General features: G+C 31.4%; 2 protein-coding genes across 2 annotated transcripts; one reads left to right on the forward strand and one right to left on the reverse strand.

Moving 5' to 3' along the window:
• The first annotated feature begins 932 nt into the window (after positions 1 to 932).
• On the forward strand, positions 933 to 5,940 carry LOC105366608 (Polypeptide N-Acetylgalactosaminyltransferase 3). The gene is made up of 10 exons (XM_011505109.1): positions 933 to 1,223; positions 1,831 to 1,940; positions 2,011 to 2,191; positions 2,268 to 2,437; positions 2,630 to 2,797; positions 3,164 to 3,263; positions 4,225 to 4,634; positions 4,926 to 5,068; positions 5,127 to 5,393; positions 5,484 to 5,940. The coding sequence occupies exons 1-10, from the start codon at positions 1,090 to 1,092 to the stop codon at positions 5,616 to 5,618; spliced, it is 1,818 nt and encodes a 605-aa protein (XP_011503411.1). The 5' UTR covers positions 933 to 1,089; the 3' UTR covers positions 5,619 to 5,940.
• Positions 5,941 to 6,483: 543 nt separating this feature from the next.
• On the reverse strand, positions 6,484 to 8,775 carry LOC105366610 (F-box synaptic protein). Its single transcript, XM_011505111.1, has 4 exons — positions 8,134 to 8,775; positions 7,369 to 7,642; positions 7,102 to 7,192; positions 6,484 to 6,832 (listed from the first exon to the last, which is right to left on the reverse strand). Exons 1-4 carry the CDS (start codon positions 8,439 to 8,441, stop codon positions 6,738 to 6,740), a joined length of 768 nt encoding a protein of 255 aa, XP_011503413.1. The 5' UTR covers positions 8,442 to 8,775; the 3' UTR covers positions 6,484 to 6,737.
• Positions 8,776 to 14,248: the final 5,473 nt, after the last annotated feature.

Genomic DNA, 14,248 nt, shown 5'->3' on the forward strand with positions numbered 1-14,248 from the left:
TTTTCTGAAGTATTCATTAATTTGATCGATTAATAGTGGCAGGAACTTGTAAATTATAAGAGGAGAGGTGACGGGAGAAAGAAAGGAGACTATATTTATAACTCAATTATAGTTCATATATATATATATATATATTGAATGAAGTAAAAATTAAAAAATCTTAAGTATTACAATTAATTTAAACTCGATTAATTTAAAGAGTTACGGTAATATTCTACTATTAGAACAGGCTAACCTGATTTAATGTTTATAATTATCATGTAAATTTACTTATGTCTTGCTAAGAAATAAGTGTATCTACTTTGATAATAAGGCAAATAATTATCATCGATACAATTAAATTGCTTATTACGTATAAATATCATGTGCATTGATTATTGCGTAACTATAAATGAATAAATAAATTAAAATTATGAACTTTTATCTTTTTAATTCTCTCCATTATTGGAATAATGGAAACTTCAATAATATAATATATAAATTTTGTTTCTTCATAGGCTTAATATTCGGAGTTGTTAAAATTTAGTTAAAAGTTAGTAGTTAAAAGCTACCGCCAATAGGAGTATATCAATAATCTTTTCATAATCATATTTCTCGGTACGCTTTTTTCCTTTCTACTTAGCATAATGAACTACCCGAAGCTTATCTAGTCGCAATGAAAGCGAAGGAATACAAATTTACAAGAGTGATAACGTACTATCCGTAATTAAATGAAATATTCATACAATTCTCAAATATGTGAATCCTGAATTACCGCGAGACTTCGGTTAAAGAATAGATTCGCGAAGCGACCAACGTAATACTCTCACTGTCATTATCTATCGCTACAATGTCCGTTGCGAGGTTTTCTCCTTATCTCTGAAGCTAACTGTTACTCATCTTGTCAAAGGGATATGAGAATTCGGCAACTCATTGCGTAAGACTTCTGGCGCAGTAGCGATGTGCTGCACTGGTGCGTCAATGGCGTGTCCTGAGTCCTCGTAGCAGCGATAGAGACCAATGCCAAGTGTCGACGAGGAACGTGACGTGTCATCGGCCAAGAGGACGATGCGTCAATGGTACGTCGAGTTCTGAGAGCGAGCCCCCACGATGTGGCCGAGGCCAACGAGGATATGCCGAGTATGGCAGATGCTGCTACTCGTTATCCTCATTACCGGCATCCTCGTCTTCTACACGAGGAGCCCCCAGGGTAACGGAGTTCGTCATGATCTCGTACACTTGCAGTAAGCACGGAATATTTGGATTTGTTTTTTTTGTTTTTTTTTGTTTTTAAACGGTATCTCCTCGCTCTTTACATGCCAAGATTAAGTTTAAGATCCTATAAATGTTTTTGAGGACTTGGATTAGTCGCCGGTCAAATCCATGTCATTGATTCCTTGCTCTGGCTTTTCGCGACGCGAATTGATTTACAATAATGGATATGGAGATTTAAAAAATTCAATAACATAGATCTTCGCTCCACATTAATCGATAGTTTATGTATCAACGAGTAAAAGCGAAGAACATTAAGGGACAAAGTTTTAAGGCAATGCGAATTAAAACCACGCGATGATTTGAAATATAAGCACGCGATTCCGTTTAAATTCTTTTTTATATACATTTTTACAAAATTCACCTTAGCCTCGCATAAAGTAGGTATCGCTTTAAGATTAATTGCTGTTAAATTATAATTGGCGTTCGTATTCCGACTGTATCGGAAGTTGCGAATGAAGTATTAGCATGAAAGTATTATCGACATACAATTACAATAAAATTAAGCTTCCCATCGATACTAATAACAGTATCGTTCATTTTTTTTGAAGACGATAATGTGATATAATGAATATTTAGATTATCGGAAGGTCAAAAAGAGTACATCGACAAACGTGGAGTGCATGTCGTCGTTGGCCATTACGTTGGCAATTCAATGGACTCCCTGCAAATTCCTAACATAACAAAAGGTTCTCGAATAACGAAATTAATTAGCAACTACATTTTGTAAGATCAATGACTATTGTGTTTTTCTTTTAGAAATAATCAATAAGAACATGTTCGATCCCCGATCTTACGAAGGAAAGAACGGCGATCCCGTTCAGATACCGGCGAAAGACTTTCAGCTGATGCAACAGCTCTTTCAAATCAATAGATACAATTTGCTGGCAAGCGACAGAATTCCTTTGAATAGATCATTGCCGGATGTGCGAAAGAAGAAGTATGAATCACAAACGCATTAACTTTACTCGATACTTGAAAATACGGTTTAAGAGGCCACGTTTCCGTTATTTCAGATGCATTTACAGATACGCAAATTTAGGAAATTTGCCCACTACTTCTGTTATAATTGTCTTCCATAACGAAGCCTGGAGTACGCTCTTACGAACCGTGCATAGTGTCATTAATCGATCCCCTAAGTATTTACTACGAGAGATAATCCTTGTCGATGATAATAGCGATAGAGGTAAGCCGCTCGTTTTTTCCTAATAATGAAGCTCGTTGACGGGAAGGTAAGTCTGTGGGACGTAATACGTGATATAATAGTACGACGGTCTTTAGCTTTCGTTGGGTAAAAAGAGTGACAAATGAAATTGTAAATGCACAAGGGTTCGAAAGATCATGCAACGACATAATTATCAATTCTCTGTTTGTTTAGATTTTTTAAGAGAGCCATTAGATGAATACGTAACGCAATTGAATGTGCCAACGCGAGTTCTCAGATCGGAGAACCGCGTTGGTCTAGTGAACGCGAGGCTCATGGGGGCTAAGGAGGCTGTAGGGGACGTCTTGACCTTTTTGGATGCTCACTGCGAATGTACGGCCGGTAGGTAAGCTCTTACTTACTTTACTGTATGTCTCTCTCTCTCTCTCTCTCTCTCTCTCTCTCTCTCTCTCTCTGTGTGTATACATGTGTGCGCGCGCGCGCGCGTGTGTGTGCGCGCATGTGTGGCTGGTAGATTGCTGTTAATGACTCCATGGCGCGATTACTCAGATAATTAGAATTCCCGATGAAAATAAGTAATTTTCTTTGAAAAAGCGACGTTAAAATTGTATTTCATCGTTCGAGCGTGTATGTGAGCAAAGTTTGTATGCACAGAACATTTTACGCTAAGATCCAAGCGAATGCACTAAACTCCCAAAAGTTATTTTAATCAAAGCATTTATTTGAAGTGATTTGTCGATCTTTCAGGATGGCTGGAGCCTCTTTTAGAAGCCATATCTAAAAATCGAACGAGAGTTATCTCTCCGGTTATAGATATTATTAACGACGATACGTTCAGTTACACAAGGTAGGTACGTCTAGTAGTAGAAGGTAAGCCTTCAGTATCATTGCAATCGTCGTACGCGCATTACACGCTTGTCTTTTAAGCGTTTATTATAATCGTAATCATAATTTTTTTTTTAGAATGATGTAACTCTAGAGCATAAATAAAGCGTTAAGATATAATTTACCCGCGAAAATGTGTCTATAAATAATGAAAACTGTGATCTCAATTCGTACAATTTGTCAACTTGATTGCAATGAGGTAGATATTATTAGTAGAAAAAAATAATACCATATTATAATTATTATTCATAAATAATTTCTAATATTTGTACGTTAAAGAAAATTTTTTTTTTTTTTTTTTTTTTTTGACTTATCTCAGTTACCTTCAATATCAATTAAAATAAAAGCGATTCAAATAAATTATTCATATATTCATAATAGAGATATAGTTGAATGTAGATATTTGCCAATTTTAATATCTTATCGTTATTATATCATTATTTTATAACAAAATTAATTATAAGTTTCAAATTCTAACAAGCATAATTAATTTATTATAGTACATTATAGCTTTCAATTAGCCTTTTACTATTGAAACTCGTTTCATATATATACACATATATCTTGTCATTTATGTCATGTCCAATCTGTAGAGTAAATATCTTTTATTCCAAGAAATTTTTATTCTTCGGATTATTTGATTATACGCTTGTGCGTTAAAAATTTAATATCTACAATTAATGTCTATGCGAATAATGTAATTGGTAGCGATTATTGAAAACTATTTTTAAAACTTTATTCATGTATTTTATACTGTATAGGACATTAAGTTACACGCACTAATAGATAAAAATGTTTTAATAATCGACAATGGGAATGCATTCATTGCCTAGTATATTCGGATGACTGTTTGACGTACAAACACTGAGCATCAAAAGGCGTCGTTAAATGTATTTTAATTTCCGTGTGACAATTGCAATCAGATCGTTCGAGTTGCACTGGGGTGCATTCAACTGGGATTTGCATTTCCGATGGTTGATGCTAAACGGGGCACTGCTACGTGGACGTCGTGAGAATGTCGTCGATCCGTTCAAGACGCCGGCGATGGCCGGTGGCCTCTTCTCCATGGACCGCAGTTACTTCTTCGAGCTCGGGAGCTACGACGAGCGCATGCGCATTTGGGGCGGAGAAAACCTCGAGCTATCGTTTCGTGTCTGGCAGTGCGGAGGCAGCGTGGAAATAGCACCGTGTTCCCACGTCGGTCACATATTTCGCAAGTCTTCGCCCTATACCTTTCCCGGGGGCGTCGACGAGGTCCTCTATGGGAACCTCGCGAGAGTCGCTCTCGTCTGGATGGATGACTGGGGCCGCTTCTACTTCAAATTCAATCCACGTAACTGACATTTTCTTCGTAATGCAATCAAATTATTGTCTCGGCATTGTCTCTTCAGCGTCAATGTTTAAATTTACTTGAAATTATTGCATTAAATTTGTTTATTACGATCGGTAATGGAAAGTGCCGATGTACCTACTCAGTACATTGCCGTTGATTTTGGTAGAGTAATATTAAGAAATATCGAGACTATTGAATGACATGATTAATCTATACACTATTAAATCTTCAATTATCAATTTACATTATCATCATAATGCCATTTGTCGAACTGATGCCAATTTATTTTAGAGGCAGAAAGAGTCCGAGATAAGCAACATATTAAATTGAGACTTGACTTACGAGAGCGATTGGGCTGCAAAAGCTTCGAGTGGTATTTGGATAACGTGTGGCCGGATCACTTCTTTCCAAAAGATGATCGATTTTTCGGCCAGGTACATCATCGACATCGACTGTAATGACGCAAGTTAAAACTAAGCTTTGGCTTTGCAGATCGTTCACGCGTCATCGAAGAAATGTCTGATGAGGCCGATGACGAAGGGCGTGTTCTCCCAGCCCTCGGGCTTCGTAGCCTATCAAGACTGCATATTACCGCCAAATCTTGGCCAGATGTTCGTTATGACAAAAGACGGGGTAATAATGACCGACGAGAGTGTGTGTCTCGATGCTCCGGAAAGAGATAACAGGCATGAGAAACCGAAGGTGAAATTAATGGCCTGCAGTGGCTTCGCGAGCCAAAAGTGGAAGTACCATAAGGAGGTATATAAAGTTGAGACTTGGTTATTATGAGTCTTGATCATTGTAATACTGATTGAATACTGATCGACGAATGTGCTTGAAATTTCGTAGGAAAAAGTTATGCAGCATATATCGTCTGGTATGTGTCTTGAGAAGTCTCCGAGCGATAACGAGAGTCCGGTAATATCTGCGTGCACATATAACGACGAACAGAATTGGGAACTTGTTAGCATTCCATGGAAATAGTCGATTTGATGGCTTGGTAGAAGAGAAATTTTTTATTTGTAAACGGGCTTACATAAGCTGAACACTTCAAAATAATTTTATCTTGTAAATCCTATGTTTTTATACCTCTAAAGTAGCGAGCTGAAAAATAAGAAGATTTTAAAGACTGAACTAGGTAGAATAGATTTAACGTATTTTATACAATTTGTTGAAGTATATAAGAAATAAAATATATTTCTCAATTATTATTATATTAATTATGTTTACAATTCTGTACAATACAGTATGGACAATACGATCCATAGATTTAGAGAATTGAAAATAATGGCTAGAATGTATGTACATAGAATTTACTTTGGTTTCATGAGAATCTTCTTTTTTTTTTCCTTTTTTTTTCCTTTGTTTTTTTTTTTTTTTTTTTAAACTACTATTTCATTTATCTTACATATAATTTATAATGTACAGGTTGAATCACTAAAGTTCGCATCCATTGTTTCTACAGTATATATAAATAATAGTACTATAAAGATGTACAAAACGTCTTTCTACAATAAATACAATAAATATTATTTTCAAAATACATATTAGATTATAGGAAGAACTTTTTAAATCAATACTTGATAATTCATAGATTTTTCATTGTCTTCGTCGTAGTGATATTTAATCTATACGGTTAAATTCAATTAAAAAAAAATAAAATAAAAAAAAAAAGACGATAATGCATTATTAGTAATCTACGCTTTAAACGTAATTGAACAATGATAATTTCATTATAATTTCTTTTAAGTAAATTTTTTAATTACTTTTTTAAATATCAACAAAGAACCGAATTCTTTCAAGATTTATAAATATATTATTTTTTTTTAATTATTCTGTCTCCGTTGCCTCTTTTTCTAGTTTCTTAATTTGCTATATACAGTGTGAAATGTAACGCATTTCACATTTGACTTAACTTCACAATTTTTGTTATTTTTTAGTTTTTTATCCTCGCAGAATTCATTAATGGAAATAAATTAAAACACACACGAACACGCACGTACACAAACGCAAACACAAACAAATGCACTACTCCCATTGTTCATTAAACTTAAGAACTATAAAGGAATTATTTTTGAGGTACTTTGCGTTGTAATTCTAATGTTACCCATCCAGTGGAGGTCCTAAATATACCATTGATACTTCAGTATTTCCATAGACTGCAGACACTGACGGATATAGCCTTTTATCCGGTAAACCTAAATATTTTATGGTAAATATTATTTATTTACATATACACTGTATTGTATACAAATTTTTAATTAAAGTACAATTTAAAAGCTAGAGTTGTATTGTATATTGAAGAGCAAAACTGTTCTATTATTTATTTCCATTATGAATGAATAATAAGGAGTAAGTTCGTATAAATTTCAATAAAATGAAAGATTGTCGTAAAGAAAAAAAAAAGAAAAAAAAAAGTAAAAAAATTATTCATAAATTAATAATTTATAGCAAGTAAAAGTAATACCTCTGAATGCTACACCCAGAAATTCATAATTCTTTTCAAATGACAAAGTGTTATCGTCGCAATCTAATATAACTCTTATTCTTTCTCCTACCTAAAAATAAATACACAAGAATATATTGCTTAACTTATGTAATACAAAGTCTATTGGAGCGAAAGGTTAATTAATCTTACAATAGGACGACATAAACGAAGGTAATATTAGCTATATTGTATCAGTTGTATTTATTTTAAATCTCAGCGTTTGAAATAATTCAAGCAGATACTTACTTGATATTTTGGTGCATTATTTGGAAGAGGATAGTTTCCTTGAGCGTCGCCGTTATGCAGTAGATTATTATCAACGAGGTTCCAACCCCATGAATGTTCATCCGATCCAAGTAAGGCAACATAACCCGGAGAAACTAGAGCGGCTTCTTTAGTTGCTATTCCTATAACCGCAACAGTTCCAAGTGGACCTTCCCATATGACTTCCCACGCATGTCGTCCATGACGAAATCCAATTTTCCCTCTACAAGCATCGGTACTCTGTGCAATTGGATTTCTGTCGAATAAAAATAGAGGATAAAGCTTATAAATCATAGCGATACAATGACATTGTTATGTTAATTCTCCTTACAAAATAGTAAGCATTCACCTTACGAGAATTCTTAAAAACGTTCTTTACCAATGGTTTAAAAACAAAGCCATAACTATCAACACAATAATTAAAATTCTTTTGTAAATTTACAATTCTTTACAATACCACATTACTTTTAAGCTTTTAAATAAATCTGTCGAGTAATTTAATAATAAATATCTCTTAGAAGAGGTAGATGGAGGAAACAGCATTGTTATTGCTTACGCTAAATTTTTGCATACACTTTTTAATAAACAGGCAGTATTATGGAAAGTAAGGCTCTTGCAAACAATCCTGCGGTCTCTCTGACAAGATCACAGAAAACTGAAAATAGGAACGCTAATTCAATGCTTCCAACATTAATTCTTATCTGTTTGAATTCATACGATAGAAAAGTAGAGTCTGTCCAATCTAACCTATGCAGTGTCAAGTCATTAAATTTTGTGTATATATTCCTGGAGCAATCGTTCGGATTCCAGGCGTAAAAGTGGGCTCTCAGCTTAGCCTTGTAACTCGGCACCGTCGACAATAGATCCGAACTGATCGTCTCCTCGGTTAACTTCTTTTTGCAATGCACCCGCCATATCTCGTTGTTCTCGTCATTATTGAGAAACCTTTGCCACTTCTTGCAAACGAGCAGGCAATTCCCAAGGGTGTAGAGGTCCAGGTGCGAGAATATCATCTCGAGAATGTGATCGGGGAAGCTGGTTATGCAGCCGTCCATATTGCCGGGGCTGGCTGACAGCAGCTACGACGAAGCCTCCCTCGGGTGCTGAGGGCGGCGGAGCCATCGGTGGAGGAATGCCACCCGATGAGAAGCGACGACTCTTCTCAAAGGGGCCCACGAGCAGGACCGGTAACGAGGCAGTGCGAGGCCGGACTTCCGTCTCACCTACCACTTCCCTCCTGGCTTCGGCGACTCGCTTCCCGTTCCCATGGACGTGTGCGGCCCTTTCGTCAAATCCGACGCTGCTCGGCTCGCGTGCGCGCGTCAATCGGAAAATTATGAAAGTGCGCTATCGGCCGCCGCTGACGACGACGACGACGACGACGACGACGACGACGACGACAACGACAACGACAACGAATCCCACGAAACAATTCACCCCTCGAGAAGTTGGGGACGCGTCGTAGGGGAGGTTCCCCGCGGTGGTAGGAGGGTAGTAGAGCGAACGGGACAAACGGGACGAACGGGAACGCGAATGCGCTCTTGGATGGCTGTTATTAGCTTAAAGGCAAATGCATTTAAGCGTCGTATTATTGGTTTTGCAGCTGTTGTGCGGCTAATGGCGATATTGGCATTAATTATATAATGAGTAATAAACTTGGTGGGAATGCTTACGGAAAAATCGATAAGTTCTTACAATGTAGAAAGGCGTTATTCGAAAGTTTGTGAAGATATTGCGCTTTAGTACGTATGACGGCGCGATACCTCTGAGATTTTACGTTTGCTCTTTTTTTTCCTGCCGCGTGCAAATGTTTCTAATTATCAACTAATTATAAGCAGCTGGAAGACGTGCGTTTGTATTTTTTTTTGTTCGTTACCACCCTCCCTGCATCTCTGTACGATAGCTGACCCGATGTTTTTGATTTTTGCCGAGATATGCGCGATACAAATGATCTATCGATGCATCCTAAGACTAATGGAAGCAATCACCGCACGCCGTTTGAACATAAATTCATATACCGACTTCATGGAATAAACGTTATGTTTTATTTTATTTACTGCCAATTCCACGTACTTGCTCTGTACTGTACGTAAAGAAGATACTTGTCAACTGATATATTTTTAAAACTCTATTTCAATTGAATGTCCAATTAACAATAAGCGTAAGTGGCCATTATATATATATGTTCGTGCGAGTGTGCGCGCGCGCGTGTGTGTGTATAGTGTACAACGAACGAAAACTTTAAAAATAATAATTTACGTTTGGTTATAAAGACTAAAGTGTTTTAAAGCATTTCCTTGATATTTATCAACTTTGAATATCGAAGGTTTCAACTATGTTCGACAATCAAGACAATATCAGAGCTATGTAAAATAGAATTAACTATTTTCTAATCATGAATTTGTCGTTGGAAGTTTTTTTTCTTTTAATTTACACACAGATCTTACACGGTATCTAAACAATGTTGATACAACAAATTTGAACGTAAAAGTTAACGGTAAATCATCTAAAACAATAAATAAATTTTATTTATATATTATAGATATATATACACACATATATTTATATACACTTATATATATATATATATATATATATAATCATATATTTATATATAAGCATAAATATAACGATTATATTCAATATAAATAGAAATGCCAAATTTAGAAGAATGATAGAATTTAAAATAATTGTCATTTAACTCCAAATAATCTACAAAATACTTATATATTAAATACTTCATCAAAATGTATTTCAATTCATGCTTTTTAATGAAAAAATAATTTATTAATTAATTCGACTAAATATTATTTTAGAAAATAAATCGTTTTTTATATTTTATTTTAATGTTATTTTAATATCATATATCATATAAATAAAATTATTGTATGAATACACTTTCAAATTAAAAAAAAAAATATATTACCATATTTACTATAATAATTTTATTTGACTCGATATAAATAATTTGCTACCATTTTTCTTCAAAGTACATTCATTTTTATTTCAGCATTTGTGCTTATTCGCTTATGCTATTTTCTGTTATATTGAAATTTTTAAAGCAAACACGATTCTTCAACACTACATCAATAACAGGATATTTAAATTTTATTTAAAATTGTTTATTATAAGCAAGGGTATTCGATGTTAATTTGAGATTTTTTTTTTTTAATAGAAATCGGTTTATATTAAATTGTTTTACTCAAAAATCAATATTTCAGTCAGATAGCGAAGATATTTTGAAGACTGCTCAACTGTTTTCAAATACTAGTATCATTAATTATAACGTAAAATGAAAAATAATAATTTATTTATACCAATTTGAATATATGTTTGATATAATCACAGTTGTTATAACATAGCGATAAGATTTAAATAATGTAACAATTTTGTGCTTGTAAATTTACATTTGTTGTGAAATAATAAATAATATAATGACAAATTGATCAACGAGCATAATCATAAGTATATCTGATATTTTATTTCTAGTTATTAAGAAACGTCGGACATTATTATTATATGTCTGATATTAAATTCACGGAGGTACGAAGTTGCTTAAAATGATTACAAAATATATACAAAGTCATTCAATTGTGAAGAAAAATTTATTAACGTTTAAGCTTAATTAATTAAGATTTAATTTAATTCAATTTGACTAAAGATTATTGTCATTCGATCGTATATATGTGTATTATGTTGAATAATGATTATTATTCGATTGATACAATTATGTTACATACGTATGCGTGTATCTAAAATTTTATCTGTTCTATTTGTTAAAGTTAATTTTATAAATATTTTAAATAATAGAAATTTGGAATTTTTTTGTCTAGCTTATTGATAAATTATTATAATGCGAATTATTTTATAAATTATTATTATTAGATGAAAATCAGATAAACACTCTTATTCCAGTGCTATATTATAAAAGAATAAAATTAGACTTGTGGATTATTAAACATATAAATGAAAGCAAAATATCGATAAATTAAAAGAAATATATAGGTTTTATAATATATAATATATAATATAAATAATCCATTTATAATATATTTCGTTAACAAGTCATCGTATAAGAATATATTTAAATTCCGAAAATGGAATTTTGGAAATGGAAAATGAAAATTTTTATCTAAAGCATAATACAATGTTCGAACACTAAATTATCAGACGTAATGCGCTTATTCAATAATATTTCATGTACTTATTATTTAAGAAAAATAAATAAAATTTTCAAAGAGCCCACACATAGTTTAATTAAAAACAATGTTATTATTAGAAAATTAATAGATTAAAATAATACGTAAATAAAAATAGAATATAAAACAAATGTATATGACGCGATGGAATTAAAAATAAATAAATAAAGCAAAAAAGCGGTACTACAAATAGTTTTTTTATAAAATATATGTCTGATATAAATTACGATATATATATATATATATTTTACATTATTACATAACACGAGTTGCTTTTCAATGAAATTTCCATTGACTTTAGAAGGCATTAGGATTTATTATTATAACAGTTTCTAGAATATAGGGTTAAGACATTAAGAAGATCCTTTTATAAAATATTCTAACAGGCTAATATTTTAGTAAATAAATTATTAAATACTTGACCTTTGTATATTGGTAAAAAATGTACATAAAATATTCAATAGTGTTTAAAAATTAACTATTTTGAAAGTTGCAAGAATGATGGAATGTTGATAACCGAAAACTTCTGCTGTTAGCTTAAGATAATTATCTTTAAAAGTTTGAAAATAATTACTTGCAAAGTATTTAAACATCAAATGAAGCGTGTTAAAGCAATTATATCCATTAAAGTAATTACACTAAATATTTAAAATTTTGATCTAGAATTTTATTTATTTCTTTGTTATGGGCTGAACGAATAAAAAATCCAATACAACAATTTCAATGTTTAAATATCAATATCGTCGTTCTTGCTCCCTATGAAAACTTTTACTTTTATATCGCATATATGGTCGAGATACTTTGTAAAGCCGACTATAATATTTCATGATATATTTATATAAATATATAAATTATTAAAATCCATTAATAACATTAAATAAATATGATTCATTTAAATAAATTAATGTACCCTATTATCCACCAATCCAACATATAAACAATAATTTATGTACATTCACTTTCTAATAGGGACATACTTCACATTGTCAGATTGTTATTATACTTATATAACGGATAATAAACAATTGCTTAAAATGGTGGCCTAGAAAAAATCTATACTCGAGAATAGTTAGATATAATTCTAATTGAAATTACCATCAGTCATTAAAATTGGAACAATCGCTTGCTTCAAAAGACATTAGCACAAAATACTTTCAATGCCCACTTTAGAATTAAGCAAAACATTTTCCAGGGACGACGAAATAGTTTGAGTAGTGACCAGGGACATTCGGACGAGGATTTACAAAATAAATATAATTAAAATAATTATTTTGCAAAGACTTGATAATTACGATTAATCAATATGTCTATTGCAGAATTAATTATCATTATATCTTACTTAAATCAGTATTCACAATACAATATATATTATATATGGTAAAAAAATTTCTATTTTTCTAAATGGAAATAATTATTGTGTGTGTGTTTACTTAATATATATTGTTGATTTGACGGGGAAAAATTTTACAATTGTTTCTTACTTAAGAAATAAATAATAAGAAATGAATGTTGAATGTACCGATATCAATATAATGGCTACATTGTTTTAAAAATACAAAGTGACCTTTATATTTATATTTTTGAAACTCGAACTCTTTAAAATAGTTTTAGTTCACTATATAAATCGTTAAATCATTTTGAATGTTTTTAAACTAAATGCAAATAAGCATATTTGAATTTTTTTCTTCTATTCTGCTTACTGTTGTTATTAAAATAACGTTACAAAGTTTTTTCATTTTATTCTAAAAAGACGGAATTTAATTTTGATATTACTAAATTTATAATACTTTGACTTATAGTATGATATATACTAATATTATGATATAATTATAATATATATATATATATATATATATATATATATCACAGTATAATTTAACATTTATTAAAAGCAAAGGATAAATTTATATTGGAATTTTGTTTTTGAACATTACTAATTTTTAATCAATAAAATATTGTAAAATTTATAATAAAAAAAATTTGCATTCTTGACTTTCCATTGTATTTCATTGTACAATAGAAAGTTTCGAAATGTATTAGAAAAAGAATTGATTTCATCGCAAACTGTGTTTTTACTAGAAACGTATTTTTCTTTCTGTTTGTTAACGTCACTTAAACTTCTATTAATAATTTAACTATACATATTATATCCTCAATTATAATTTTAAAGAAGATATTTTTCATACAGTGTTTTAGTAAAAAAATTGCCCTTTTATCAATAAAGAAATGCTTAGGACTGGGCGAAAACTGTCTATCAATAAACTATAATAAACTAAATGAAAATTTTAGTATTTAAAACAGTATTTCCTATATGTGTTATAATTAATTAAATACATTAGATTTTATAATTCTTATTTATGAAATTCCGATTTATTATTTATAATTAATCGGCGCCATTAATTATGCTTATCGGCTTATAGTTCTATTTATAAATGCTTCTCACCTACAGACTGAACTACCTATTCAGAATCTTGAGAATGCATGGTGAACTAATAATTATAATACTAAGATAATATTCATGAGATACATAGGAAGAATTTTTTAACATAATTAAAAAAAAAAAAAAAAAAAAATTTACAAAGTATATTGTAATTGAGATAAATTTTTTAAAATTTTTTATATTATGATTCGATAAATTTGATATTATGCTGATATTTAATATT

Source organism: Ceratosolen solmsi, unplaced genomic scaffold, assembly GCF_000503995.2.
Source record: "Ceratosolen solmsi marchali unplaced genomic scaffold, CerSol_1.0 scaffold16, whole genome shotgun sequence".
Lineage (NCBI taxonomy): Eukaryota > Metazoa > Arthropoda > Insecta > Hymenoptera > Agaonidae > Ceratosolen > Ceratosolen solmsi.

Bases quoted from the DNA above. Each gene is read 5' to 3' on its own strand.
- LOC105366608 (XM_011505109.1), top strand. From the start codon at position 1,090: ATGTGGCCGAGGCCAACGAGGATATGCCGAGTATGGCAGATGCTGCTA. The intron at 4,635-4,925 runs GTAACTGACATT...AATTTATTTTAG, and splicing joins CTACTTCAAATTCAATCCAC to AGGCAGAAAGAGTCCGAGAT. The intron at 5,069-5,126 runs GTACATCATCGA...TTGGCTTTGCAG, and splicing joins ATGATCGATTTTTCGGCCAG to ATCGTTCACGCGTCATCGAA.
- LOC105366610 (XM_011505111.1), bottom strand. From the start codon at position 8,441: ATGGACGGCTGCATAACCAGCTTCCCCGATCACATTCTCGAGATGATA. The intron at 7,643-8,133 runs GTTAGATTGGAC...TTTATTCGACAG, and splicing joins AATGACTTGACACTGCATAG to AAATCCAATTGCACAGAGTA. The intron at 7,193-7,368 runs GTAAGTATCTGC...ATTTATTTTTAG, and splicing joins ATAATGCACCAAAATATCAA to GTAGGAGAAAGAATAAGAGT.